This window comes from Chamaea fasciata, unplaced genomic scaffold (genome assembly GCF_029207755.1).
Source record: "Chamaea fasciata isolate MVZ Bird 193981 ecotype frontalis unplaced genomic scaffold, bChaFas1.0.hap1 SCAF_20, whole genome shotgun sequence".
Taxonomy (NCBI): domain Eukaryota; kingdom Metazoa; phylum Chordata; class Aves; order Passeriformes; family Sylviidae; genus Chamaea; species Chamaea fasciata.
Window position 1 is genome coordinate 9,455,459 of NW_027094105.1, and position 27,132 is coordinate 9,482,590.

General features: G+C 42.8%; 1 protein-coding gene across 2 annotated transcripts in view; it reads right to left on the minus strand.

Annotated features, from left to right (window-relative positions):
* TTLL11 (tubulin tyrosine ligase like 11) overlaps window positions 1-24,904 on the minus strand; it is a 36,202-nt gene extending 11,298 nt beyond the window's left edge. The window contains exons 1-6 of one of the 2 annotated variants that reach the window (XM_066201261.1): window positions 24,227-24,904; window positions 18,801-18,897; window positions 17,340-17,473; window positions 11,536-12,111; window positions 10,894-10,989; window positions 10,257-10,375 (exon numbers count right to left, since the gene is read on the minus strand). In XM_066201261.1, coding sequence (XP_066057358.1) covers window positions 10,257-10,375; window positions 10,894-10,989; window positions 11,536-12,111; window positions 17,340-17,473; window positions 18,801-18,897; window positions 24,227-24,886 — 1,682 coding nt within the window. In that variant the 5' untranslated portion in view covers window positions 24,887-24,904. The remainder of the gene's footprint in view (window positions 1-10,256; window positions 10,376-10,893; window positions 10,990-11,535; window positions 12,112-17,339; window positions 17,474-18,800; window positions 18,898-24,226) is intronic. The other variant, XM_066201260.1, reaches the window with a different exon arrangement.
* Window positions 24,905-27,132: the final 2,228 nt, after the last annotated feature.

Genomic DNA, 27,132 nt, shown 5'->3' on the forward strand with positions numbered 1-27,132 from the left:
ATTAGACTGTTGGAAAAGTGAAGCCCAAGCCCCTGCAGCCTGTCAGCAGCCATCACAGCAGCTCTCACCCGCAGCATCCGCCCGTTCCGGGCTCTCTGTTCCTGTCCCTGGAGTGCTTTTTGTTTGCCACAGCCATCAGTCCCCTTTCTGAGAAGGATGGTTCACTGCCTCTTCAGATTGATGGATTTATTATAAAAATAAACACTTCTCATTAAAGATTAAATAGCTTTTGGCAGGAAACAGAAGACTGGAAAGTTTTGCTGCCTTCACGCAGCGTTAATGAGTGTTTCCAAGATGTAGAAACTTGGCATGGATCCTGCTCTGCTCCACACCAGGGACACAAAGCCATGGATGAGAACATTACTGACATTTTCATTTCATATGCAGAGAAGTCTAGAGCTGTGGTTTGATTTCTATAGCCCACCCTAATTCACAGTTTAAATAATTGAAGGAGAAATGCATCTGAGGAGTCTCAGGTGCTGAAAAAACCCAGCTACTTCCTAATTATTAATTAAGATTCTTTACTTCCAACTTTCCCCTCTTAAGAATAATGGTGTATCATTCTGCATTCACTACAGATTTATTACTCTTAATGTATCCTGAGCAGTGAATGCTTATGTTATTACCTGCCAGCTATGAGTGCAGCAGAAAATATGGCATTACTGTAATGAAATAATGGATAAGCAATGCAAATCCTGCACCCAAAGACTCTGTTCCACTGTAGCAAAAAATTATTACGGAACAAAGATCATTAAATATAGTCCCCAATACTTTATTTTCTGTGGAGGTGGCTGTTATTATTCCTAGTAGATTTATTTGTGTTCACTATTTGCTTTCAAGGTACTTATGTGCCTCATTATTCCTCCAGAGTTTCTTTTGTTTCTTTAGAAAAGTGTGCCTGAAAAATTATAATGCAGGATAGTGCAAAGGCAAACCAGCTGTAAAGCCTGGGAATACACTGAAATTAGACCACCAAGTGTTTTAGAGTAGAACAGAAAAAAAAAAAACAAACCAAAACCCAAGATATTTCCTCCCATGTGGAAATTATTCTTAGAAAGCAATTGTGCTTATGCTGGGACAGAAAAGGAGCTTTACCCTGTCATCCAAGGGAGCAGAAAGCAGCAGTGCAATTGCATTTTATCAGCCTTAATCCTCCTATTAAAGCAGGTGAATTCTCATACACAAAATAACACTCCTGATGATTACACTGCTATTAAGTCATGTGACTTCGTGCTTTCATTTTGTGGCAACTGGGTGCTAGGCAGTTTTATTGCTTTCTCAGTGTTTCAGAGACTAGAGACCAATTATTACTTAAAAATAAGCCAATCAACTCTCTTGCTGAAAGATGACTTGCAGCACAAGTTAAATTATAGAGAACATCACTGCCCCCAATACATTAATTTCTGTCACTCTGTCACTGTAAAAATTTACAGCAGATATAATCTCTTTGAAGGGGGATCAAGTCATAGAAAGTACGAGCCTAGTTTTAAATAGAATTTTAATTTTAATGAAAGCTTCAGGGAATGATGTTTATGCTGCTTATCTTTCATACCTGGTGATTAAGTTAATTTATACTTAATGGAAGAGGATATTTCTAATCCCCAGACAGGCTCAACATCTGTCTGTGACTATGTTTTTGGAAGCCTTAAGCTGCTTGTGATTGATGTAATAAAACCGGGATTCTGCCGAACTGACACCTGAAGGATATCTGTAAGAGGGAAAATGTTATTTTTCTTCTCAATGCCTCTGCTTAAGTCAAACCAAAATCCAAGCACTTAATATTGCTGTCCCTTAAAAACCTGCTTTGCACTCCCTCACCATTATTTGAGTATGAACAGGGCAATAAGCAAACAGTTCTCAAATATGTTTACGATCCAATATTCACTCATTATGTGCAGTGCCTGAGACACATAACTTTCTGATGGCCTGGAGCTAATGAGAATAATAAACCTCCTGCAAAAAAAAACCTGTGAAATAGTCTCCATTTTTCCTTCACTTCTCATTCAAATATTTAAAACCAAATATTAGCAAAAACAAATGTTTGCATTTATCACATAATTATAACAGGGAAAAAAAGGTCTTGAAATGTAAACATCTTGCCAGGAAAAGATAAAATTTTCACCTTTGTCCCAAGAAATCACAGTACTGTCAAAGAAAAAAAAATTAGGTATTTCCAGCTGTCATTTATATCTACGTTATTTTAAATTCTAATTCTTACAAGTAAGAACTTTGAACTGGTGTTCAGGGATATAATCCGTGTATGCACATCCATTTATTCCATTTCACTGTTATCTGTTACAAGTGTGTGATGTGGCCCAGGAGCCCCACTCCAAGGAGTGATTTGTTTCTTTCCTGACTGAGGTGATGCACCTCAACCTGCCCTTGGCTGATCAATTGGTTCTAACATCTTCTAGGCTGCATGAAATCTGATTTTTTGAAATCAATTTGTTCCTGGGTTGTGCCATCCCTGAGAGAACACAAAGTACACGCCACGACTCAGGAGTCACATGAGGAACTGGAAGATGGAACTGGCGACCAAGACAAAGCTTTCAAGGCTCCCCCCAGATATTTTATGCAAAAACTATCTCAGTTGGTTGTAGTTTTAGTTACACAAAACACAGAGGTTGTAAAGATGTCAAGGAGCCAGGTAAGAAATAAGACATTTTTATCCCATAGACACATAGCCCTGCTGTACATACAGACATAAACACACACCATGTAACTACAATTTCTGTTTGCAATATATACCTGTACACTTATGCTGTGAAAACCTATGCTGTGAAACTGAAGCAATTCAGTATAAAAGAGATTACAGAAAATTACAAGTTATTGGAGTTTACATTACAGAGCAACTGGGAAAATTGATTTAAAGGCAGAGCTGCTTCTGTGCAGCACAAACACTCAAGAAGGTGAAAGGGAAAAATGTCAAATTAAATACACATACATCCTTCATTTTAGACAAGGCAATTAAGCTAATATTCTGAAAATCAACTTTCATTCAAGAAGCATTTAACTGCAGATTAGTAATGGCAATTGTGCATATACAAAAGCCAAGAAAAAACTCTACAGTCAAGAGGGCAGCTGAATTACTGCTCCTGCAGTAAGAAAACTAGATTATGTTAGCAAGCTAAAGGCTACCTAGAGGTGAAGATGATTTTGCTGATAGCAGAAACTCAGCTCAGATGATTAACATATTGAAGTGTCAGGAAAAAAAAACACTTTGCTCTCAAACCTAACTATTAATGCCCTTCCCTGGATGAACACAGAAATTGAGTGAACCCCCCTGGACAGGGAAGATACACACAGATGTTGCCTTTAAGTTTAGGGCAGGGGGGAAAAAGTGGTTTTAACTTCAAACTACAACAGCTTTCTTGTATTGAAAACTAAAGAGGAAATTATAGGGGGTGGAAGGAGATGATCTTTAAGGTCCCTTCCAGCAGAAGGCTGACTCCACCAAACACTTAAGTAAACAGTTCAGTACTTGATGAATAAGGTCAGAATTGCTATTGTTTCATATCCTACCCAATGTAACTCCAGCACATTTCTGACCATATTTAACCTGAATTTTCACTGGTTTCAGCTGAAGCTTCCCGTCAGCAACGCCCGGAGACAGCAAACATCTGCATGCAGCACAGCTCCCAGGGATGCTTTGAAGTCCTGCTGACTTTATGGTTTAAAAAACAAAGCAAAGCAACACAAAGCAGCTCACTTTGTTAGAATTCAGTCCAAGCAGGAGCAGACAGCTCCAAGATGCACGTGGCAGTTTGGGAAGGAGGCTCGGACAGCAGAGCTGAGCCATCGGGTGCTGCTCCTCTGGCCCCAGTCAGAGCTGCTGGGACGGTGCTGAGGGACACAAACTGCATCTAAACCTGCCTGAAACCAGGTTCTCCTGCCATCAGAACTCACTGACAATCTCTGATCAAATAACTGAATCCACAGATGTATTCAGACCTGCTGCCTCCGTGCTCAATTTTGATGCCGTGTGGAAAGAGATGAAGCAGCCACCCCTTTATTCCTGACCTCCCTTCTTTTTGGGCAAACCTTGGAGATAACAGCAACTCCTGTGGCTGCACTACAAAAACTAGAGGGAAGTGACACACTTTTCCTCTTCTCTGTATTTTATCACAAAGGCTTTCTTTTTATGTAAAAATCATTGTAAGATGGGGAAAAAAAACCCCTTCTTAATGATCAACTTAAAATATAATAAGGTGTGAATATCTAAGAGATGTAATTGCTACAGCATGTTTTGATGCATTCAAATGTTTGGAAAGTTCAGGTTTTATGGTGACACTTGTGACAGCTCACATTCCTCAGTTTCTCTCCATTCCTTCCTCTACTGCTCATGAGAGAGAAAAAAAGAAAGAAAGGAGATGTCAATAAAAAACTAATTAGATTAGCTGCATCTCAAAACACTGTGATTCAAGTCTAATTGGCCAAAGTAGTCTCCATCCCCAAGCTGATAGCACAGACCCAGAGCTGGGCTCACCCCAGAGCCGGGGGCACTGCACACACCAATTACTGCTAAAGCACACCACGGCTTTGGGCCAATTAATTCCACAGGGCTGAAAATGAAACCTTTTCAAATCCTGCAACCCATATCAGTTCTTGTCCATTAAAATTTCCAAATGAGCTGGGCCTGTCATCAGCTCACTTGCTTAGTACAGTGTAAGCACTTCCAGCTGTCCCTCAAAACGGGGTCATTGCAAGAGATTCAGGAAGAGACTGACTTCACCCTTTCTGTGTAAGTTAAAGTACAGCCTGTCCAGTCAAGATGTGAGTGCTTGGAATATAATGTGTGAGCAAACACAGACCTGCTTGCAAAACTGGACTGTGAATAACAGAACTTTTTGCAGTGGTGAAGGCTAAAATAGGAATAATCATAAATTAATCTGTATCCATGCAAGGGATGTGGTTTTAGCTATTTTAACAGAAATATTATTACCCATTATTACCCATTTTTAATCAATTAAAACATTTCAGATTATAGCCACTTAGAAATTAAAAGATTTATCGTGAGATTTAATTATCTTTTTTTGTGTTGGGACTTCTGCCACAGCACATTCAAATTGTTTGCCAATGTTCTGCCCTGAGTATTGTATTTTCTGTTGTTGTAATAGAACCTAAGTGGCTCTTAAAACCAATGTAGAGCTATTCTGTCAGTCAAGCACTACCAGATCCCTCCCTTTATGGAGGGACGTCTCACACTGTAGTCCATAGAATTTCCAATAGGGCCTGTCCTAATCAATAGGAGAAAGGTTAAATGCTCTTAAGGATGCAGCAGATAAATAATTGGACGAGCAAGTACAGAGAGCAAGGATCAAGATACCACATCTGCTTCAAAAAACTGAAGAGAGTCATTGAGGCAAGTTCTCCTTGAGCAGGATGAGAAATAGCAGTAGAAATAAATACTCTCAACGACAGAAAAACCAAGTTAACATTTCAGCAATCCGAACTGAAGGAACATTGACAAACATCACATTTAAAAGTCTCCCTCACATGTCTAACTCATCAAAAGCTGCCCGGGCTAATGTAACAGACAGGAATTGATAGTGGAGCTGGCAGATTGCCTGATGAAGGACTAAACCAGAAAGCCCTCTAGGAAAGAGAAAGGGGCTAATTCAATGTGCTTCCAAAGGGCTTTGGCAGAATGAGCCTGAATATGAGCGCTGGGTCATTTTGACTGATGGAGAAAAGAATTGTGTCAGCCTCCAAAATGAACCAGAGGAGAAAGATCAATCTCAAGAAAGCCGCACTTATGAGTTTATACAGTCTCAGGCAGAAATCAGGCTCGGAGTGAAGGGGTGGTGCTTGAGAGGCATTTGAATAGCTGCAAACCTGAGCAGACTTGCAGGTAAAGCGATGCAGGAATCAGTCAAAAGCTCCAGCAGTCAGCCCATAAAGTCCATTAGCAAATGGAAACCCAAACACTGATACTTCCATAGCCGGGTTTATTACATGCTAATTTTGATAGGCACTAAACTCACTCCAGATAATGCAAAAGGCACTGACAACCCTGAGTAATGAATCCCTGAGGATCATAATACAGTTGCTCACAGCAGCGGAAACTAAGACGCATTACAGGCAGCCTGAAGAACAGTCATTATTTTCTGATCAGTGATAACTGCAGCACCAGCATTCCCCCATCCAGCCTCTCCACATGTCTGTGCACTGAGTTTCTGACCCTCTTCAACCACCCCTGTCACACAATCATAACCTTACAATGCGGCGAGTGAGATAAACACAGTAATAAATGGCAAGAATGACTTTATCATCAACAAAATCTAGGCTAATCATACTCTCGAGACATCTCTGCACAGTGTATTTTCATTTTTCCATTAAACATGACTCTGACATCAGGGGAGGTTATGAAACTGAAGAAAAATATCTGGAAAATAAATGGAATACAGCTGAACAGGTGATTTCCTGACTTTCCTTAAGAAAGTACAAAATTGCTCCTCAACATCAAGAAATTAAAAACAGCATTAGGATTTGGAAAATGTCTTCGGAACATACAAAAGAATGGCCAGAAATTAATTCATGTTTTTATTAAATACAGATCCCATTCTCCTCCTCGAAACGATTCACTTTTTCCTCTGCCATGGGAAAGAATCATTTCAAGAGCAAAAGTTGTGCAATCAACACAGTGGAAAAAATGAACCATCTTGTTTTGTGCAAGAAAAGAAGAAGATCTTTTGTGTAGCAAGTTCTGCAAAAACTTGTTTTGACTGAATTTCTTCCTAACACCAAAAGAATAAAATACAAAAGTCAGTCTGACAGACATTAATATTTACAGGGTGCTCTCAGAACAGAGTGACATTAGCCAGTGTTTGCATGCTGATCTTGCAAAAATTTGAGAGCGACCACATTGGGGTTCTTCCTGCTCAGGAAATTAGTTAATCATATTTGACATTTGCTAGAGCCGCAGGACCCAGAGAAGAGAATTGTACCTGACATATTTTAAAAGGAAGGGAAAAAAAAATAATCAGAACATCACAAATAAATTTCAAGGCTGGTTTCAAATGGAAAAAAGCACTGCAGTGGCATGTACAGAGAATAGCACCCAAGAAAAGATAAACTAGCAATGAAACGGCAAGGGTGTGATAGGTAATAAACCAAAAGCATTCCGTTTGGAGGGCACAAGGAATTGATTGTTTTTGTAACAGCCATAGATTAAATTACATTTCATTTCCAAAGTGTTTCAATTCTTTCTTCTGTCAATGGCTATTTCAGAGCTGAATAAAAGTCATTATATTACTTAGGGGGCTGCACCTTCATCATCTCAGGCAAGGAAAAAGCAGATTTTAATCCATGAGCAACTCATATTTCTAATGACACACATGCCATGACGCTGTGATTTCTTTATCAAAAGAATAAAATGGTTCTTTTCTCTCTTGAAAAATGTAAGAAACTAGGCATGGAAATGCAAGAGATCGCACTAGGACACAGAGTAAACAACAGCAACCACAATACAAAGAAGTCCTTATTGCTGGATTAATTAGCATTAATAAACTAGGGCATAAATATTTTTGACAGGACAGGAAAGCGGGTCATTAGCATTTTTGAGATGATAGAAATGTTCTTCCTATAACATGCTGAGCAGTCCTGCTCCAAATGATCTCCCAGCTTGCCTTTATACCTCCAAACATCTGACATCCAGTGGAGAATACACAGCATTTACATGAGACTGAGACTCCTTTTTGCTCCTCCAATCTAATGCAATTTGAGGAAGAATAAATTGCTAATAATTAAACAAACAGTGGAACTAAAACCTTTTTACTAGTGTCAGGATTCTAAATTAGGCACAGAAAAATAGAAGTTTGCAAAGCCTTTTGAAATGGATTTTCTGTTGGAGGCACAACATACACAATGATTTGCATCAGTGATTATCTTAATTAAACTGCTGTTTACATAAGTAACGTTGATTTACTTTACATGTTGTTCGGTGTCATTAGACCATTCATTTAATTGTGCAAATTTCCTTTAGCTGGAGCCTTCTCCCACCTTCAGCAGGCTGTGAACAGCACCTCTGTTGTAAGGAGTGAATCCAGAGCAAGTTGAATAATGACTACACAAGCTTGAGACAAGTTTCAGTCACACAAATCACTGGGGTAGCTCCACCGTGTCAATGGCCTGGATGTTTGCCATCCCCTCCTCAAGCCTCAGAATCCATGAGAACAGCACTGCCACACAGACAGAGCAAAGATCTGTCTGCAAAGATCACCTGCCGTGGTATTCTATTAAATGTTTTCATTTCTTCATGGCAAGCAAAACTTGTGACTTGAAACTAGGAAAAGATCAGTGCTGTGGAAGAAAAGCCACCATGTATATTTAAATATAAATTTGAACGTGTATCACTGCAGATTTTCTATCACTAATTGCTGGCAGTGCCAAGATAATTACTAGCAATCCCTGCATGTAAAGACTGGACTTGAGTTGGGAAAATTACGAGATGTGTATGAAATGATAAACTGATCTTATTCAGCTTAATTTTTTTTAATATTATACATCACATGATAGGAAGGAGGAAAAAAATATCAAAACAGCATGAAGATGAGGGAAAATTAAACTAAAAAAAAATTCCCGAGCTATTAATCCTTCCTGATAATGAAGTACTTCAGGATGACTTCTAAAACTCACTTTCATTTAGATGCCTCATTTATTTTAATCTGGGAGATAATTAGAAGGAAATCAAATCCTCCACAGCAGAATATTTACCTGAGATGCAGCTCAAACTTCTCAGTATTTCCCCTGTGTGTTCAAACTCTATGCTATATATATTGCTAAAACCTTACTGAGATTAATGCCCCTTACTTAATTACCATCAGCATTTGAGTCTATGAGGCTTGCTGCTGGTTAGCTGTCAGAACAGCAATTCGTTCAGATTTTTTCTTTTTTCTATCAATAGGCCAAGTTTTGCTCAAGAAGTTCCACACAGTGTCCCCAGTCCAGTAAAAAGCACTTGGAAGCAGAAGGGGTAAATGGCAGGGGAAGGATGGGCAGTTGTCACACGAGTTCCTGCACATCCTCACCAGCCCTGCCCTGTGCAGGCTGACTCATGGTGCAGACACAGAAATATTCATCCCCAAGATGCTCTGTTAACCAGACTGCCCTGGAAGAAAAGCTGCACCACTGATGAATTCTTGCCGTGAAGAGCCAGTGGTTTATCTCATCACCAACTAATCCTGTTAGAAATTATTTAGCACTCAAAATGCATCAAAGAAGAATCCTCAGCTGAATGAGCCTTCCCCACACACTGGCGTCCTCTAGCAATTTATTTGTAATTATCATTTGCCTTTTTTCCATATCTAATATGAAGCTAATGAATGCCTGACATAACTTCAGCAGAAAAAAACCGCCATGACTAGTTACATAATTACAGGTTAAAAAATGATCTTTTTCAGCTCCATGCACTGAAGTAATCTTTAAGGGTAGAGGTTAAGTACAGGCAACACAGAATATAAATTGCTTTGCTAAACGTTCTGTACACTGACCACAGCAACCTCTCCGTGTGGCACTGCCTTTGAAGGAAGAGTTTGATCTCATAATAATATTGCAATAATACAGAACTTGTTAGTGTTATCAGTCATGTCTTGTTCATGGGCCTCTGTCTACAAAAGGACAGCAAATCTGCACTTGAAATCATTATAGAATGTGAATAACATTTCAGGTTACCACTAAGTGCCAAGAGAAGAGCAAAATGGATACTTTAGCATGGAGGCAGACCTACGAGCTAGAATTTCTAGGGGGAAAAAAAAAATCACCCTTTCATGTCTTCAAGGAACTGCTTAAAATGAAGTGTTTCATCAAAAAAGAAGATATGATTTCTCTCAGCCTGATCCCACCACAGGCATTCCTGTGCTAGCTGCTGCAGGCAGTTCTTCTCATTTCTAGATCATAGATTTAACTCTGTTTATTACCACAGATTAAGGAAGCAATTCTTGAATACAATATTCATACTTTTCAGCTCCAATGGGGCAATTCATTCAGAGTAATTTGTGACTTTCAAACAAATTAATACACAAACTTATCTCTCATTACTCTTTTGAACAAAAAAAGAGAGGCCTCAAGTAGAAGCACAAATAAATAAATCCGAGTTATTGAACTGTTTGCACCAGTTAAGAGTAAGATATTCCAGGGAAACTGGTATATCCTGGTTTACTGTCAGCTTGTGGACCTTCTCAGGAAAGAAAAAAAAGGGCTCGTTTTTCTATTTATTGCAAGGCAGTGATGCAAACCCAAGGAAAATCAACACTTACTGAGTGTCTTTCCTCTTCTTTTTCTGAGGGTCCACCAGCCGCAGAGTGTCTCTGATGACTGCAACTTTCACTTCTTCATCAACAGGGCTCGGGACATTTTCAAATACTCCAGGAGAAAGCTTTACATCACAGAGGGATACAATTATTCACTACACAACTAAGGGTGATTTATTCCATATTTGCTCAAACTTCATGCACTTCATCTATATTTTAAATGCACTGTGATGGATTACAGAATACTTCTTCAAGGATGCACAAATACCTTCTCATTTTCAGTAGGATGTTACAACAAATTTCTCTAGTAAACTGAAATATTTAAAAAAATATTGTTGCTGATGTTATCATTTATATTATGTATACAAACATGAAAAAGATTATTAACAATCCCCTAAACACAATTAACGACTGCAGGAGATGGTGAATAAATGCATTTATGACAGAGATGATGGAGAGCTTTCACAATTCCAATAAGTCATATTTCCTATGTATAAGATTAGTAATGATTTCAAAGCAGAAAATTACAGAGAACCTTGGAGGTTTCATATCAGCAGACAGCTTTCATCTTTCAAACAAGGAAAAAAGCCCAGAAAACCCAACCTGAGCAATTTCATTCCAATATCACATTGAGAACTCTTACCTCTTGCTCATGTTCTATTCTCATGCTGGGGTTTGCATTTACTTCCAGTAATATGGGCTTCAAGTTTTTCATCAGGAGAATGTCAAACCCTAAAATCTGTGCATAACAAGCAGTATGTTACTCCAGTTCTACTCAGAGCGTTCTACAGAATGCAGTGTTTGTCCATATGGCAACACAGAGGAGGAAGAAACATTTGAGGGGCAGAAAAGAAGTAGCAGAAACTCTACCCAGTGCTGAATAACTCCAGAAGCCACTTGTCTCCCATACTAATGGCTCCTTTCACACCACCCCCATCCCTAAACACTGCATCTGCCAGCATGGAATCCTGGCACCCGTGACAAGGGGGTCTTAAAATTGCCAGGATCAAAACTGTGTTAGGAACCTGCAAAGCTTCGCTTCTACCACGTGGAAGATGGGATCTGGAGTGCATACTGTCACTAACAAATCACACCCATTGAAAATTCTCTGTATCTGCTCTGGGCTGGCAGCAACACAGGTCAGGAGACTGAGGTTTGACTTGGGTGAGGGGCTCTGAGCTCTCACCACCATAACTACAGAAACCTTTTAGAAAAGGGATTAAACACCCAGAAAATTAATCTATGCATAGGAGTAACTGCACTCCTGGCAGAAATTCCAACTTACCTGGAAGCAAGTTGGCCCAGGCTTTCCTGCTGGTATGTCAGACTGATAGTAAACTTTCAGTTCTGGCGTCAGTGCAATAATTGTTTTAATCACCAATGAAATGATATCTGACCAGAGCTTTTTGACATCAGCTCCTCTGGAAGACAGTCTGCACAGAATGCTTGAAAAAGTCCTCTTGCTGCCCGTGTTTACACTGGCAGAATGGATGAAATTCCCACTATGGATATTTAGTGAATAGTTGGTTAAGTGCATAAAAACCTGGTGCAAATTTTTGAGAGTGGGTTCTTGATAGGGCTCTGTACAAAATCTAGAAAGTCCATCTTTGGCTATATAAATCTCTAAGGGTTCTAAGGACTTCAGCAGGACATAGAGACGAATATCAAATTTCAGTTTGTCCACGAGCAGTGGTTTGCAGATGTATTCCTGGACCACAGCTGGCCGGCTCTGGATGCTCCCTGTCAGCCTGATGTCACTTGGGTCTTTGATGAGGTAGATTCCATCCCCCTGGCAGCCTCCATCAGGCTTCACAATAAAAGTGGGCTTCCAGGATGGATTCCTGTCTTTCATCATACGAACCTAGAAGGAAAAGCATTACAGTGAGAGGCACTAACTGGGGAAAGGGAAGAAGGGCTGGTACTGTGACAGCCAGTAAAGAAAAATGAATAAAAATAACATGATCACATCACCAGAGTAGTAAACGCCATGCAAAAGAAGATGAACAGTGCTGACAAGCACAAGGAGAAACAAAAAAGCACAAGTACTAGTACAGATAAAAGGTAATTTTATTTAACAATACATTGTATAAATCATTTCAGGAACTTCTTTTTAATGTTCTGTTCCAATTTACAGAAGGAAATGGGGTGCATCTCATGAGATCCATTCTGGCAGTCACTAATGTATATGAAACTGCACAGTTAAACTTTCATGCTGCATTTTGAACAACTACTGACAATCATTAATTTAAGGAAAGGTGCCTTATTTATTGAGGTATGAATGCAAATATTACCAGAAGAAGTAAAAAATAGTCACCAACAATACCTTTTTCCACCACTGAAAATTTGTCACCATCAGACACCCAGTGTTAATAAAACTGGGGAATGCTGAACCATGTACAGGTATAACTATGTCACTGACACATCTGCTGAATAGCAAAGCTTTCATGTTACATGCCTATTTCCCACTACCTAAATAAATTCTACTTTATTTATTACCTGTACAACAAAAGTCAGAACTGCAGACATGGGGACGCCTCAATCAGAAATGAAATTGAGAAAGAAAGGGGAGCCCCAACAAAGGAAGCAGCTGAAGAAATGCAGGATGCAGGCTAGCAGGTTTATCAGCTACTCATGGGATTCAGGACAACAAAGCACTCAAAACCTCTTCCTTCCAAAACCGAGGGATGTCCCAGCATTGACCACTTCTTTCTTGCACTCCCACATTTTAGGGCCCCAGCCCTGCAGCTGCTCTCTCCCTCCCTGCAGCCAGGCACATGCTGAGCCCAATCAGAGATCTGGTTTTACCCTGTGGCTCACCAGCAACGACTGGAGATTGACTTTTAGAAGCCTGGGAACACAAGCTAACAAAGAAAGAACAAATCAGTTGCCACCATCAGCCCTGGAGATTGAAAGAGGAAAAAATCAGCCCACAGGAAAAGGCTGAGCATGGTCAGATCATTGTGACAGCAGCAACCTCTGCTGTAACATCAGGCTGCTGACCCCCAGGAGAGGCCCAGCTCTGTCAGCAGTGACATTCCCAGGGCCTCAAGGACTTCTGGCTCCACCCTAGCCAGTTATTTATTTCACTGAGAGTCACACTGCTAAAAGCCTTCCCACCAGCTGCAGCAGGAATTCAAGATCCATTATCCAGACTAGGATTTTTCTCACGGACAGGTGTCACACTGACTCAGTGACAGATCCTTCTTCAAAATAGGTCACTCTGAGGGATAAAACGCCTCAGTGGAGGTCAGGCTTACATAAATGGCATGTGGATAAATAGGTCCAAGTAGATCAGCAGGCCTAGATGAGCAAAGAAGGAAAGCAGGATTTATGTCCCAGCCTTTTTATCACTATAGAATAATCTTCCCCTGATGTGACATTACCCTGCAGAGCAGAGGAGCTCTCTGGTTCACCGTTGTTAAAGCCAGCACCTCAGGGAGACACCCGGGTAATGTGAACCCTCCATGGCCAAGCACACCCTGCTGTGCCTCCTGTTGAACACACAAAGTGCCAATCGTGCCCTCCTAGGGCGGGAAACAGTGAAGAGCTTTCTGTGACACCGGGTGGAAGAATCTGCCCCCCAGTCCCACATCTGCTGTTCACCCCTCAGGCTACGTCTGCTCTGCTCCAGCAGCACCTTTCCAAAAGAGAGGATGTTCTCCACAGGCCGTTGTTGAAGATGCAAAAGAACCTGCTTTTCAAAATATTGCGCTCTAACAACCACTGGTCTCTGAGATCTCTCTCCTCTTCAAATAGAAAGCAAATCATTTTCTCCATCATTTTCTATTCCATTTATTTTAAATGGACTAAAAGGCCTGGATATTATTCAGGCTTTCTAGTCGATCAAAACCTACACATGGCAGATGAAGATAGGCTGCTGGGGCAAGGGGGAATTGTAATCCAGAGTCAGTCTCAGTCTGTTTTTCAGCAGATTTACTGTCTTGAAGAAAACAGATGGTTTCTTGATCTTCAAGGAAATTCCCAACAGCCGTCTTCAAATTCCCCACAATCCCCTCAACTATATTCTTTTAAATTCTCATTATGAGGGGGCTTGTCCAGACTTAGAAAATTCAGTCATGTAGGAAAATGAGTTTATATGAAATGAGATATTTCTGTGTCCTTTGCTTGACAGAAGGAAATTATCTTTAAAAAACACGTTAACCATTTACAGTTAGCAGCAAGAGAAGAGCCTGAAAATCTGCAGGTTCGGCTTTCATGAGGAAACACAGGCTGAATGAATATAATATTCTGGGGAAAAATGCATATAATGGGCTATAAGATCTGACAGCACAAAGACTGGAATATTCATGCCTATGCCTAAGAGGTATCCAAAAGCTGAAAACCTGATTAAACCACCAAAAAATATGCTGTGCTGGAAATTAGACCATCCAAATTAGATTCTTATTAAAAATTAATCATACTGCCCTATTCATCATCCTCACAGACAACACAAGGAAGGAAGTAGGAGAACAATCACGGTCCTGGTTTGAATCCCAAGCTAGTTACTCTTCAGAAATTGGAATTTCTTGTTAGAAATAAGTCCCTAGCACCCACATTCCAATAGATTCTTCCCTGCTAGTGAAGGAGCAATGGCTGCAGCAGCTGAGAAATGTGCTTATCTGTAATTCATCTTTTGTTACAGTGACACGTTAGGTACAAAAATGTTTTAGAAAATAAGAAATTGGTGAATATTGAAAAAAAGCTAAATATGTATTTACTTAGTTAAATGAGCTTTTAAGCCCTTGATAAAAACACCTATCACCATCTCATTTCAATATAGATAGCACTAAGGGAACTACCTTTTTGTTGGTATTTCCAGTATGAAGCTCATCCACCACAACTCCAGGGCAGTTTTCTCAACTACTGGCTTTCAAAGCACAGAAAATTAATATTAGATTACCTGTAGTGTTTTCTACCTGAATCTAGGTACAAAGGAAAGCTGACAGCATTTGATTTCATTATTGATAGGTATGTATGGAAAAGTTCACTATCATGACTACAGGAGTGAGGAACAGTAAGAATATTTGATAGATTAAAATTCTCAAGGAGTTTCTTCTTTCAATAATCATTTCTATTGCAGGCTAAACCTCACAGGTATTTATTTCTCATTCAGCCCTTTGCAACAAAATCCTACACTACAAACAGCACCAAACCATCTTCCCATGTCTAACCCACACCTGCAGTGACACAATTTGACTTCTGATAATTAACATATTCCAGAGTATTCCAGTTCCTCCAGGGACATGTCTGACATGCAGGCACCACCAAAGCTCTCCCCACTTGTCTGTGGTGAACAAGCTGAAATGCAGACTCAGAGAGCTGACGGATTTGGCAGCATTAGGATTGCAAAGCAAACAAAACCACATATGAACAAATAAACAACAGAAAAGACTGGAGAACTCTCGCTGAGAACTCACCAAACTGCAAGCGAAAAGTGCTCTGAACCTTTTATGGTTCACAGGGGGTTTGGAATGTTTTGGGTTGTATTTTTCCTTGTTCTGGAGAGGTTACACTCTGAACTTGTGTTAAGTAGAACATAAACTCTTACAACATCAAATATAATGTTTGATAACAAGAACTATGCTTTTCTCCAACACAGATGGAAGAACATATGCAAAGGAAACTCCTAGGAGTGTGTTAGTGGACATCTGTTCCTCTTGGAACACGAGCGGCAGCGTTTGCAGCGCGGGGAGTGGGAGCAGAGCAGCGCTAACTCGCAGTGCCACCTGGTGCCAGCTCAGCGTTGTCACCTGCAGCTCGGCGTGTCACCTGCAGCTCAGCCCGGCCCAGCGCTGCCCGTGCTCCCAAAAGGCTCGTCCCCGCCACCCACCGCGCCCTCCTCGCCCTCTGCCCCAAGCCATGGGCGCTCATCTCTCGAGTTGATGCCTCGAGCTTCAGGTGGGTGTGAGTCTTTTGCCCTCTGGAAAGCCCCGGGCCAGACGCAAGAATAAAGCCGAGTCTTCAAGTTCTTGTTTCTCAAGGTTTCTTGCGTTGTTTATTATTTCTTATCTTACAATTTTCTCTGTGCCCAGCCAAGGTCTGTGCAGCAGCGCGAGCAACAGGCGACACCCTCCCGGGGGGACGTCGCTGCTCTTTATACCAATTATTGCATGTCTCTTGTTTACAATTATATACCAATACCTGTCACTTAAACTAAACAGGTCATCTCTACTCTGACCCAACCTCCTTAAACTACTTTGTGCCACCGTCACAGCAGAAGATGGAGACAAAGAAGAAGAGGAACCCAGGGCACTGCCCAAAATCCTCCATCTTGCTCCTATTCATCTCCATTCTAAGAACCCCAAAACAGAATTTCCCACCCTGTGATGAGCTAAACTACTGTCTGTCACACCCTTGTGACTTGCAATCCCTCTCTCGGTGTTGGAAGTCTTTCCCACAGACTGAAATCAAAGACAGTGTCTTCCTGGGCTCTGTGCCAGGGTCTCTAACCCCCCTGTACAGATCCCAGACCCCCTGTACAGGTTTCAAACCCTCTTGCCCGGGTCCCAGACATCTCTGCTGAGGTCCCTGACTTTCCAGGGCGACCAAAGGGATGCCCTGGACTCCAACACTCATCCACCTGTCCTTGCTACACTGCTTGTGTTATTTACACTCCTTTTACTCCAGACTGGTCCTACAGCAGTTCATGGCAATGACTCACTTGAAGAATATCTATTAAAATATGTTAATGAATTCAATTGGATTATGGATATGGTAATTAGCTAAAAAGTTGCACCCAGTACAAGATACTAAAGTATCTTCAGTAAAAATTATCTCTTATTAAAGTATCTATTATACTGAAATATCTATTAGTAAAGTATCTTTTACTAAAGAGTACAAGTATTCTTTAGTACAAGAGTCTCCTAAAGCCCAGAGAAATAGATTTGTTTTGAAGGTTATTCCAGAACATAACAAAGGAAGCTAACATCCAGACATCCAGACCATGACTGATCCCAGGCAAACTGGAAAAGATCTCCTCCAGAGTCCCCAGGTGTGATTTTAAATAATCTGGTAGGTATAGAACACTAAAGAATGACATGGATACAATATCCAACAAGTTACATTATTCTCAGAGTAAAAGTTACTTACCTCAGCCACAAAGAGAGGCAGTTCTTCTGGCAGGATCCAGGATCGAGGGTAGAAGTTGTACTCCAGAGGGAACAGATCTTGCATTGTTCTCATGGCCCGACTCAGGGTGATTTTCCGAACCGTCTCCATCATGCCTGGGAGGAGAACAAAGTGACAAAACCCCCACACTGAAGTCTCATCCTAACAGTAAATGTATCATTTCAGAGTATCATTACTCATCTTGCTGGGAAGGCGCTCTGGTCATTGCTGTCAATAAAGCTGAGCAGCTTTTGAGATTTTAAATCTGACACAATAATTGTGGCATTCCCCTGCCATATTTACCATTGTATGTGTTTCTGTATAATATTAGAAAAAATTAATTCTCAAAAATACAGCTCAGAATAAAAGACAGCTTTAGTCAAATATTAACTAGTGACTTTCCCATAATCCAATATTATTCTTCTAATCTATCATTCCAGGAATAGGTACAAATATAATTTAATGTAATCAACCACTTCGTGTTTACTTTGCAGTTATTTAAATTATCTGCATCACAAAGAACAGGTTCTTTTGTGAACAGCCAAACAAACATTTGCTGAAGTCTTATGTCCATTGGGAACACGACTAAAAAGCTATTTTTATGGAAAAGTTTCTGGTAAAACCCTGCATCAAATTAGCACAACGTTCCTGAAAATCAGGAATGGCTCTGGTTTGATTCCAAGAAGCCAAAACGCAGACAGGTAACATTCATCTAACACCGATTTAAACCATCAGAAAACACCGTCCTACACCTGAGTGGGAACTTCCCTGAGGCAGGGGAAAGTCAGGGAAAATAAAGCCTGGAGTTCGATATCTGAGGTCCTTATGCTCACAGCACACTAACAGCAGCCATAAATCTGAAGTAAAGGGCTTAGATAAGTCAATACCTAAGCTTTTAGCTCTTATTTAGAGAGATCTCAACAGGGATTAAATGAGAAAAAAAAAAGGAGCTTAAAAAAGTAGAAGAGTCATCATAAGATGAAGACTGACATGAACTCTTCAATATTAAAAAATCCATTTAAGGAATTCTGCTTCGAGCTTCTCCCTGAGATAAGCCAGAGTACGAAACAAAACAGATTCTTTCCACTTTGAATCAAAACCAAATCCAGAGATACAGCACTGTTATCAGTGCCAGATAACAGACAGTAATTGCATACTTCACTTAAATTATAGCCTAACACTCTCCTTTTTCCTAACTTCACGTGTATCAAGTATTCTTCTCAACAAAACCACTTTCTCTCCAAAACAAATTTCAGCTCAGAAATTGTTCAAAACACCCACTCTGGTATCTTCACCCCCTCACCAAACCCAGTAATATGCCAAAAATACTACCAGCTGATTAGGCAGATAATCCACATTAAAAAAAAATCAGTAAAACACATAACTAGGTCAAATAACCCTGTTTTTAAAGCATTTGTTTAACTGCAAAGAGGAGTGAAGTACCTGGAAACTTGTTGACTTGCCCTGAGAAGATGTTGTTGTCATGAAAGGACACCCCGTGCCAGTAGATGTCACAGGGCAAGCGGCGGCCAAACGGAAACTGCAAGAGAGAGCAGACAAGTCTGGAGCAATCTGGGAATACCTGCTCACTCCTGTCCTTTTTACACACTCATCTTGAGCATAAACCACTCAAGAACAGTCTTCTGACTGTCAAAAGAAAACTCTGTATATTTGTCACAAAAATGAGAATATCTGGATCAGCTCAAAGACTTTAAAGTGAACAAACTAAGAGGTTTCTGGAAGCCAAACCCAAATGACTGAGGCACGGGCTGTACTGAGAATCCTCGAGCTTCTCATCAACCACAGTCAAGTCATAACTGTAAAGTGGACACTCAAAGAAAGATATTTAAATGCAGTAATTGTATTATTCATTTATATATATCCAGTTGTAAGTATTAATTTGTACAGTATTAATTCCTCTCTGGTACTAATAGCCTGTAATTAAAATAAAAGCTTGCAATTCAATTAATCATTTGTTGAGCATATATATTCCCACTATCATGAACTAAGGCGATTATTTCAACAATATTAAGTATTCCAAGTTCTTTTCCCATTCATGCAAGATTTCACCATAAATTAGAAAACAGCAGTTTGTTTTCCATTATCAGAAAGATCACCTTTTTTTAAAGCAGTCTGAAGAGCTCAGAAGCAGCACTGCCAATTACGGAGAGCAAGTTTCTAATAGTAGTAAAGTGGTTTATAAAAAACCCAATTAGTTTTGTGTAAAGAAGGTGCTCTTCTTTTTCACACTTATTCCCTTTGACACGGCCCCATTTATCAATCCAGAACACCCCGTTTTATCTGCAGCTCCATGAAGATGCCATTTAACTACCATATGGAATACAGTCACAGGAATAGCTTCTATTACTAGGCTACATCTTTTTCAAATAAATCTGCTATATTTAGCATTTTAGGACACATTTGCATTAAGTATCTACCACCCTCATCACCCAGTGCCATTTACTTATTGAAAGAACCACAGCATTTTGCAGAAACTTCTCGTCCTTTACTTGAAATGTATTTTTTTCTTACCCTAAAACATTTCTTTATGCAGTGGATAATTTTTCTTTGAGCATGACAGAAAAAAGAATTGCACAAACCTTTCGAGTGCATTACTTTATTTGCTACTTTAATTAAAATTTCAGTTTCCTCAGTAAATAGTCTTGAAAAATTAATTTAAAATGCTAATTGAGCAATGCATCCTTTCTGTTTCCTAACTCGCAGGGATGAGAAACCCAATTTAACAAGAGCCAGCGGATTCCGCACTTATTTCATTATTATTCAGCCTGCAAAATCTGTTTTTGTACAAGTGAAAATTAATTCTGTTGGGCTCTGAAAGACAATCAGTGGCCTTAACCTCCCTCCACAGGTATATCCAGAATACAGATGCAGCATTCGGGCTCAGAGTGCCCTTCCCACTAAAATCTGAGCAATTTATTTATTTATTAAATGAAATTGAAATGAAAGGAGCAAAATTTGCATTTATATAACACCTTTCATCTACAGAGGATATCAAAGCTCTCTACAAACACTGCACAGAAATCATTTCACAACAGATGAGGAGTGAGCAGCTCTGGACGGGAAGATGGAAGCACTGCTCCCCCTTGAAGGAAATTTGGGACAGCACAGCAAGGGCCCTGCTCCTGAGAAATCAAGATTATCTGGGCTTATCCAACAATGGGATCAAACTCACCTCCTGAATGAGCTGGGCAGGATTCTGTAACCTCTGCACTACACTTTACATAAGAGTGGTGTTTGGAGAGGAGCCAACAAGTTCGATCACCTGGCGCCTCTGGCAGTGCCAGGCCAATATAAATTAATCCTGCTGTGGTGGGAGAGGCCTTTGCACCACATTGCCAGCTCCTCATGTGGAGCAGTGGCTAAAACACAAAGGTGGTTGGAGCCATCCTTGTTTAAAATTTTTTAAATTTTTTTTAGTCAGATTTGGGCAACATTTTTCTGAAAAAAAAAATAAATAAACAAGGAGGCATAAAGAGAATAAAGTTTCCACAGCTTTGACACGATTAATAATCCATCACAGTCAAATCTGCCTGACAGGTCATTTCTACCTTTGGATTAGAAGCCAATAATTTAAATTGTCTCACAGGTCGCATCAGTCTGTTCCATCATGTTTAATGACAAGTTAAATGACTCGTCTTCCACTCAGTTTTTCCCAGCACAAAACCTGAAACTCTCCCCACGCCTCCGTGCAGCTCCGGAACAGCGAGACAAATGAAATGCTCGACGCTGGGATATTTGATGCCTGGGACATCTGCTTCTTCCATTTTCCTGGTAATTGAAAGCTTGCTGAAGAAATAATTTATTAAGTGATGAACAAACTCGGGATGCAAGCTCAATTTGTGCCCATTATTTCATTTGGCACATCATGTTCATTTACAGAATCTGACACGCTGGATCAGAGGGTCCAGCCTCGCGCCGGAATTGGCACACGCATGGAAACTCTGCAGTGCTTCTAAAAAGGTCCAACCACACAGGCCTAGCAAACCTGATTGTTTCATTTACTCAAAAGTCCCACAGCTGGAAAAAAAAAATTGGCTTTTTTTCTGTCTTTCGCTTCTGGTAACAGAATCTCAGTGGTCAGTTTGTTGTCTTGCATTCCTTCTCCTCTTCCCCACATATCAGCGCCACAGAATATTTCACCAATATTGCCAGTGCTTAGAGTATTCTTCCTCTTTTTTGTGTCTTATAATGACATTTACCATATGTCAGTTCACTAACGAATAAGAAAATAATAAAAAATGGGGGTGTGACACTGTAAGAACACTATACATTAGATAGAAGAAGTTACGGATCAAAAGGTGCCTGCTTGAAAAAACACATTATACTGTCTCCTCCCAACAAAATATTCCAGCCAACACAGCCAGCAGCAAACAGCAGAAATGAAACAAAAGCAAGAATAGGAAAATGTAAAAGAAGTAGACAGGGAAAAGGATCAAAAGTATTATAGAAGGGCTGACAGTAGAATAGCAGTCCCTGACACATCAGGATTTAAAATACATGCATTTCATTACTACTTCCAGGATGTTTGTTGTTTTTTTTGTTTGTTTGGTTTGGTTTTTTGGCATTATTTTCATGGATCCTGGAAGCAACACCCGTGTTCCCTCTGCTGGTCCTGCTGTAACAGTGCAATCAGCTCCGAGGCTCTGGCCATCCCTGACAGTGGCCTGAACAAATATTTTACTGCACTTTCTCTAAACGTCTGAAAGGGAGAGCTTTCCGAATCACATGCAGCTTGTATAAAGAGTTTTCCTTGGATTTATCTTCTCGATTTTGTTAATTATTCTCTTCAAATCTTGACCAGATCTTATTAACCTATTTATAAGCTGAAGATAAACAGCAATACATGGCAGTGACTTGTTTACAGGGAATGAATTATCAGCCACCCAGATGGTGCAGTCAAGCACCACAAAATTCCACAAAATAATAAAGAAGAGGCACAATATTAGGCTTCTTCTTTATGAAGAGACAAAGTGGCCAGAGGAGGAAGCAACAAACTAAATGAAAAACATTGACCCGAGAAAGAGATGGAGGAGAGAGGATATTAAGGGAGACAGGGAACAAAGAGAAATGAAGTAAAGGCAGCAGCAATTGCTGTTGGGGGATGCAAAGCAGGAAGGAAAAAGCTGATTAATGCAGCACAGAGATTCATGAGAGGAACAAGAGCTTGTGAAACAAGTCAATTAGTAGGGAAGACTATCAAGTGCAAGACAAATGCAAACCAGTGAAGTCTCAGGAAACTATAAAGGCAAAATTAACCACTAAATGTGGCTCATTCCCAGCTCAATCTGCGAGGCTAACTGATACCAGTGATCCAGAAACCCTCTCTGGAATGGCTCCCCGCCCTCAGAACATAAAAGTTAACCATAAAAACAAAGAAACTGAGTGCGAAGTGCCCCTGCTTTGCATGTCACTGCATAAAACATGGAGCAAGGCCGCTGACAGACACCCACAGGTGCACGGAGGGCTAAGAGAGGTAAATGCAGCAGGTTTGAATTTCAAGGCTCTGGTATGTTGTTACTATTTTGCAGTACAAGCAGGAGTTGAGATCTGGGGCGCTGGTGCAAAGAGGTTTTGAAATCCTGCCACTGGATTTAAATAGCACATATCTTGAAATAAAATTTTATGAAGTCAGGGAAGGAGAAAGCATACATATCCTTGTGGGATTAGGTATTCGGGACATTATGAATAAACATGGGCAACATTTACTGCCACTCAGTCCTCCAGAAAAAAAAAAAAATTAGTATTTAACTCTGAGGTTAGGAAGAGCACAGAATATACTGTCTTCCCCAGGTCTGTACAGATTTTGTTTGAAAAGCATCAGGTGCACAAAAATAGCATCTTGTAAGTGGGAATTCCAAAGGCAGCTTTGTAAAGTGAAGCAGCTGCAGGTCAGAGATCACACAACTCCATCCTAGCCCTGCACGCGAGAAACAGCTCACCCTCAGGTTTTATTCCTTCTTTTCCCTCCGACTTCTCTCTTACAAAAGGATTACAAGTACCCTTTTTCTTAAACAAGTTCCTCACAAAGCTCCTAGAAGCCATCTCAACTTCTATAAAGCCATTCATAAAGCTGTCAGGGAAAGAAGACATTTACAACTGGACAACAATTTACCATCTACAGTAAGTGATATCTAAGAAATCTCTCCAGGATTTAAATACGGAGTTGCAGAGCATCAGTTCTGTGCCAGCCTCCCTATTGTCCTGATTCCACTTCAGCACGTACTGGCACTCATTGAAATCCTCACAAAGCAATGAGGAAACACATGACTCGAGCAGCAGGAGAGAAAAAAATAGCTAGAGCTGCTCGACATAAAGCAAATTAGCAGGCTAAAGCCCGTTACGTGTGCGTTGATTAATGTTACTTCATTAATACACCGTGTTCCGTGGCTCTGCAGGGCCGGACCTCCCCGCCCGCCGTCCCGAGCCCTGAGGGAACGGCGATGGGAGGGAAGAAATGCGAATCCTCACAACAAGACAAACGCTTCCCCATGGCAGCAGGTTTCTTTCTTGCCCTTTCCGTGATCAGTTTAACCTCGGAAGCGCCAATACCCGACTACCCCTGGTCTGGTTTGCATGTCTGGCCGTGCCAGTCGTGATCGTGAATCAAATCAGCTCCGGACCCGGCATCTGGTTAGGAATAGCCGCAGGTCGGGGGGGGCACAGCCGGGAGACCCCCGGCTGCAGCGGCCCTCAGAGAGGCACGGGAGGAGGAGGAGGAGAACGGAGGAAGGCTTTGCCGGGGGCAGACCCGAGGCAAGGGAGGGGAGCCCGGGCAGGACCGGCGCTAGGCCGGAGCAGGGGCAGGGATGGGGACGCGGCCCCGCACGGTCCCGCCGGCGAGCGCTCACCTCCTTCCAGCGGAGCTGCCGCAGGCTGATTTTCAGCGCCTCCAGAGAGGTCTTGGCCTTGGAGCTGTCCACCGTGACCCCGGGCCGCCGGGCGCTCTCGGCCCCGCTGCGGCGGCCCGGGGCCCGCCGGGCCCTGCCCCGCGCCGCCCGCCCGCCCGAGCCCTGCGGGCTGGCCCCGCACCGGCCCCGCTCCCGTTCCCGTGGCCGCTCCCGGCCGGGCGCGGCGGGCAGCGCCTCTTCCCCCGAGGGTGCCGCGGCGGGCGGGCCGCCCAGCGGGGCCTCAGCGGGCAGGGCCGGGGACCCGGGGGCTTCCTCCGCCTCGCGGGCCGGCTCCATCTCCGGCGCTTCCAGCCCGGCCGGCTCCATCCCCTCCGGTTCTATCCCTGCTGTCCCCATCCCCGCCGGTTCCAGCCCGGCCTGTTCCAGCCCGGCTGGGTTCATTCCCGCCGTCCCTATCTCCGCCGGTTCTATCCCTGCTGTCCCCATCCCCGCTGATTCTATCCCCTCTGTCCCCGTCGTCCCCAGCCCGGCCGGTTCCAGCCCGGCCGGCTCCATTGCCTCCGTCCCCATCCCCTCTGTCCCCGTCCCCGCCGGTTCTACCCCTTCTGTCCCCGTCTCCGCTGGTTCCATCCCCTCTGTCCCGGTCCCCGCCGGTTCCATTTCCTCTGCCCCCGTCGGTTCTACCCCCTGTGTCCCGGTCCCCGCCGGTTCCATCCCCTGTGTCCCCGTCCCCGCCGGCTCCATCCCCGCTGTCCCTGTCCCCAGCCCGGCCGGCTCCATCCCGCCCCCGCTCCCCGCCCGTTGCCATGGCAGCGGCGCGGCCCGTGACCCGCCGGCCCCGCCCCGCCGCCGTGAGGCGCTGACTCCGCCCCCGCCATTTTGGGACCGGGCAGAGGCCCCGCCCCGCGCGCTCCGAAATGGCCTCCGGGGCGGGGCGGGGCGGGGCCGCCATGTTGGAAGCGGGCGAGGCCCACCCCGCCATGGCGGCCCCGCCTCAGGCCGGGCTGTGGGGCGGGCGCCGTGCCCGCCGTGCCCTTCGCCGCCGAACCGCCTCACACACTCGATCCGCTCCTTACCGGGCGGCGGGGAGGGTTTCCTGTGACACGGGGCTCTCGCCGCCTGACAAAGCGCTGCCCCGCACAAAGGGTGTTCCCATGCACCGTTCGGCTTCGGCTGCGTCGATGCTGAGACAGCCCCAGCTGCGGATTTTAAACGCTCTTAGGCACAGCTGGAAAATACGCAGACGGCTTTTGCACAGTCAATAATGGAATGAATAACCTTAACAGCAGCTCCGTGATCAACCTGAGCAAGCGGGAAGGCTCCCTGCCTATGGCGGGGGTTGAACTATAACATCTTTAACGTCCCTTCCCACCCGAACCATTCCAAAACTCTGACTCTGTGATACAGAAATCCCTCACGACATAGTTAGGAAAACCCGAGCACGTGTCAGCAAAGCGGCTGTGGGAGCAAAGCCCAGATTTGCGGGATTCGCGGAGCGCAGGGCTGCGGGCAGGCGGTGGCGCTGCGCCCTGGGAAATCCGGCCTGGAGAGAAGGAATCCGGGCGGAGAGCCGGGACTTCGGGGGGAAAAACGGGAATAATCGGGCTTCTGTGTGAAGGAGCGATCACCAGAGCCGTGATCTGGAACAGGACTGAGGATATCAGCAGAAGTTATTTAAACTACAGCAAAATTTAAATAAAGGCAGAAAAAGGGGGCACTGCCGGTTAGCTGCGAAATAAAACCATAAGGTGATGTCAAGACCCTTATTTTTTCAGTGCCTCGCCAGTCTTCGATCATTTACCCTTGCAGGCAATGAAGAAACGAAATAATTATTAAACAGAGTTGTGTCTTGGAGCGTGAAGTGACCAGGAAGGCTGAGGTCAGGTAGCTCGCTCTTGGGTGCTCTCATGTTGCTATTAAAAGATGCACATTATTTTTTTATAGCTGTGACAGTGTTTAATTAAAAACTTGGGAGCGTTTCCATGTTCCAGCGGGAGCTCAGAGGGGCTGGTAATGTTGGCAGGATGAGCTGTCTGGGTGGTGTATTTTCCATGCCCATCACTGAAGGCACATCCTTGGCTGCACCACCACCACCAGATCACAGAATCACAGGAAGGTTTGGGTTGGGAGGAACCTTAAAGATGATCCCACTCCAAACCTCTTCCACAGGCAGGTACAAATCGGGAAGAAAAAATTAATATTTCGCTTATGTTCAACATTGGCATAAAAATTCAGTTGTAAGAAAAGCAATTCAGAGATGTTGGAGCGTGATTTAAAGTGGTGACCTGACTCTGACTGTCTCTTATTTTACTGCCAGGCTCTCAGATGAATATTTTTAACACCGAGATTTATCCTCACCAATGTCAGCAGTGCTGAAAGAAAGCCAGGGAAAGAGTTAAGATGAGCCAAAGCATTAAGAGGCATTGGAGCATGGGAAATACCAAACAAAATGATTGCAAAGGGGAAATATTCTTATATCTAATTATCATATATCCACATTTCTCACAGGCTAATAACAGACTAGTTGTTCCTCTACCAGAGAAGCCGTAATAGATCCGATACCTGGTTTGCCTGTGTTGTGTGGGTAAAACCTCCGTTTCCTGTTGGGATAAATAGAGATGGGCTGCAGTGTGCAGCGTGGGGTCAGGCTGCACGTGGCATTCAGGTACAGCAAGGTGGGGAGTAAAGTATAGGTTGGGCAGTAATGAGGCACAGGGTAATGCAGAAGGAGAGCATACCCTGCTGAATACAGCAAGCTGGATCTAGCAGCAGGAGAGAAATGGGAAACTTGAGAGATCATCTGTCCCCTGTGAGGAGAGGGGAAGTTTAGTTACGGGGGCTCTCTGAAACACAAGGCTGCTTCCTGAGACCCTTGCTCAGAGGGAGTTGTTGATAAGAACAGATTG